The sequence below is a fragment of the Bos indicus x Bos taurus genome, chromosome 29 (genome assembly GCF_003369695.1).
Source record: "Bos indicus x Bos taurus breed Angus x Brahman F1 hybrid chromosome 29, Bos_hybrid_MaternalHap_v2.0, whole genome shotgun sequence".
NCBI classification, from domain to species: domain Eukaryota; kingdom Metazoa; phylum Chordata; class Mammalia; order Artiodactyla; family Bovidae; genus Bos; species Bos indicus x Bos taurus.
In genome coordinates, this window is record NC_040104.1 from 24486959 (window position 1) to 24489270 (window position 2312).

Below are 2312 nucleotides of genomic sequence, written 5' to 3' on the forward strand. Positions count from 1 at the left end.
GTTTTATCTTTACTAGGCCTGATTTTTCTAATTTGTGAAAGAAATATGTTGAAATCCCATGATGCCAAGTGATTTAATTACACATTGATTTTTCTACTTTCTTCTAAATAGGAAGCACCCTTGCCTCCAGCCTACAATGTAGGGTGTCCCTGTCCTAGAGCAGATTGAGGTTTGGTGAATCTGAATTTCCAAGACTCTGAAATATTGAGAGAATGTGCTCTCTGAGCAGCATGACCTTCATCACCATCCATAGTGAAATGACCCAGCATAGAATGTTTGTGCTGAATATAAGCATCAGGTCCATTAATACAGGAATTTAAGGCCATATTATGTGATGGCGACTAGAGGTGTCTGATGGTAGCTTCCTCCTGATCACACTGACCAAACCTGAGAAACCTCAGGGCTCTGTGAAGGTGGTGATGGTCCTCAGTCTCTGAAAGGAGCCTCTCAGATCCATAGCTTGTCCTGGCAGACCTACCTGGAGAGACAACAATCCTCTCAGATGTGTGGGACTCTTTCAGTGTGTAAGCACTGACCAGGGTCAAGATGTCCTGGGAAGCAGGGCAGTTACCTTGGAACCTTCATGCAAACACACACACAGGCATGCACACACACACACACACACACACACACACACACATGCAGCCACAAAAAGAACTGAGGAAGCAGGTGCACAGCTGCCTCAGTAAGTGACTCTGATAATTTTGGCTGTTCTTAAGCAGTGTCCCCAGTTTGTGTGCATAAGACAGAAGCAAAAAAGCATATTATCAACTTAGGTATGTATAAATAGCTCACTATTCTGCATCCAAGATCCAAGTTGAATATTCACTCTTTAAAAAGGTAAAAATCATGTTATATGCCAGTTGTATATGAAAAAAATTAAAAGAAAAGGTAAAATAAACATGTTGCAGAGAAAAGACTTCATAGATCAAAATTTAGCATGTTTATCATAAATAAAATATTTGTAATTTTTTCAATTTGAAAAAAATCCTTGGAACAAATATTTCTGACTAAGAAGTTTGGATAAAGATTAACACTGAGAACTTTATATACAAAATATTTTGCACTGATAGAATCATATATTGTACTATACACTCTTATATTTCTATGTTTCATTATACTATTCTATTACTATATTTGTTAAATGAGCAAGTCTACATTGCAGAGATTATTTGCTCTGTGAATGCACTACTTTGTCTTTAAGCTTCAACAGAGCTTTCTTCACTTCCTTGTTCCTCAGGGTGTAGACCACAGGGTTCAGAAGGGGCGTCATCACAGTGTAGAAAACAGCCACAATGCTGTCCATAGCCTCCTTGGAGCCTGGTCTCAGGTAAATGAAAACACAGGGAACAAAGAAGCAAAGGACCACAGTGCAGTGGGAGGCACAGGTCTGGAAGGCTCTCCATCTCCCTTCTGAGGTGCGGATCTTCAGGATGGAGTGGATGATGGACACGTAGGACAGCACTATCAGGAGAAAGCAGCCTGAAGCCACCACCCCAATGTTGACAAAGATCACCAACTCGTTGGCAGAGGTGTCTGCACAGGCCAGTTTGAGGATGGGGGGTGCATCACAGAAGTAATGCTGGATCTGGTTGGGTCCACAGAAGGGCAAACAGAACGTCAGTGTGGTCTGGACAGCAGAGTGCACAGAGCCACTGAGCCACGTGGTTGTGGCCAGGAGAGCGCACGTCCTCCCACTCATCATGCTGGCGTACCTGAGCGGGTAACTGACGGCCAGGAAGCGGTCATAGGACATGACGGTGTAGAGGAAGCACTCGGTGCTGCCCAGGAAGTGGAAGGAGTAGAGCTGGGCCACACAGCCAGGAAAGGAGACAGGACTGCCTTCTGGGGACACCAGGGTCATCAGCATTTTGGGCACAGTGACCGTGGAGAACCACATGTCAATGAAGGACAAGTTGCTCAGGAAGTAGTACATGGGGGTGTGCAGGGGGGGATCCACTGTGATCACCAGCAGGATGAGAAGGTTCCCCACCACAGTGAGGGCATAGATCACCAGGAAGATTCCAAAGAGGAGCGTGTCCAGCTCTGGTGAATGGGGAAGGCCCATGAGGATGAATGTTGTCACTATGCTCATGTTTCTCATATCTCCACACTTTTGGTCTCTCTGTCTGTGTGGGTACATCAAGAGCATCCAACATTTTATTGAGAATAGAGAACTTCATTATACATGGTCTGTAATTCTACAGTCATGCTCAACTTTGCTTACCACAAACCTCCCTTGAAAAAAGGAGATAGAATGATTTCATCTTCTCTCTCTTATATCCCTTTCATTCTCTCTGTGTGTCGCACAC

The 2312-nt window shown here is 44.2% G+C and overlaps 1 protein-coding gene across 1 annotated transcript; it reads right to left on the reverse strand.

Moving 5' to 3' along the window:
- Positions 1–1168: 1168 nt before the first annotated feature.
- LOC113885718 (olfactory receptor 10G4-like) lies at positions 1169–2104 on the reverse strand. Its single transcript, XM_027531306.1, has one exon. It carries the CDS (start codon positions 2102–2104, stop codon positions 1169–1171), a length of 936 nt encoding a protein of 311 aa, XP_027387107.1.
- Between the last annotated feature and the right edge of the window lie 208 nt (positions 2105–2312).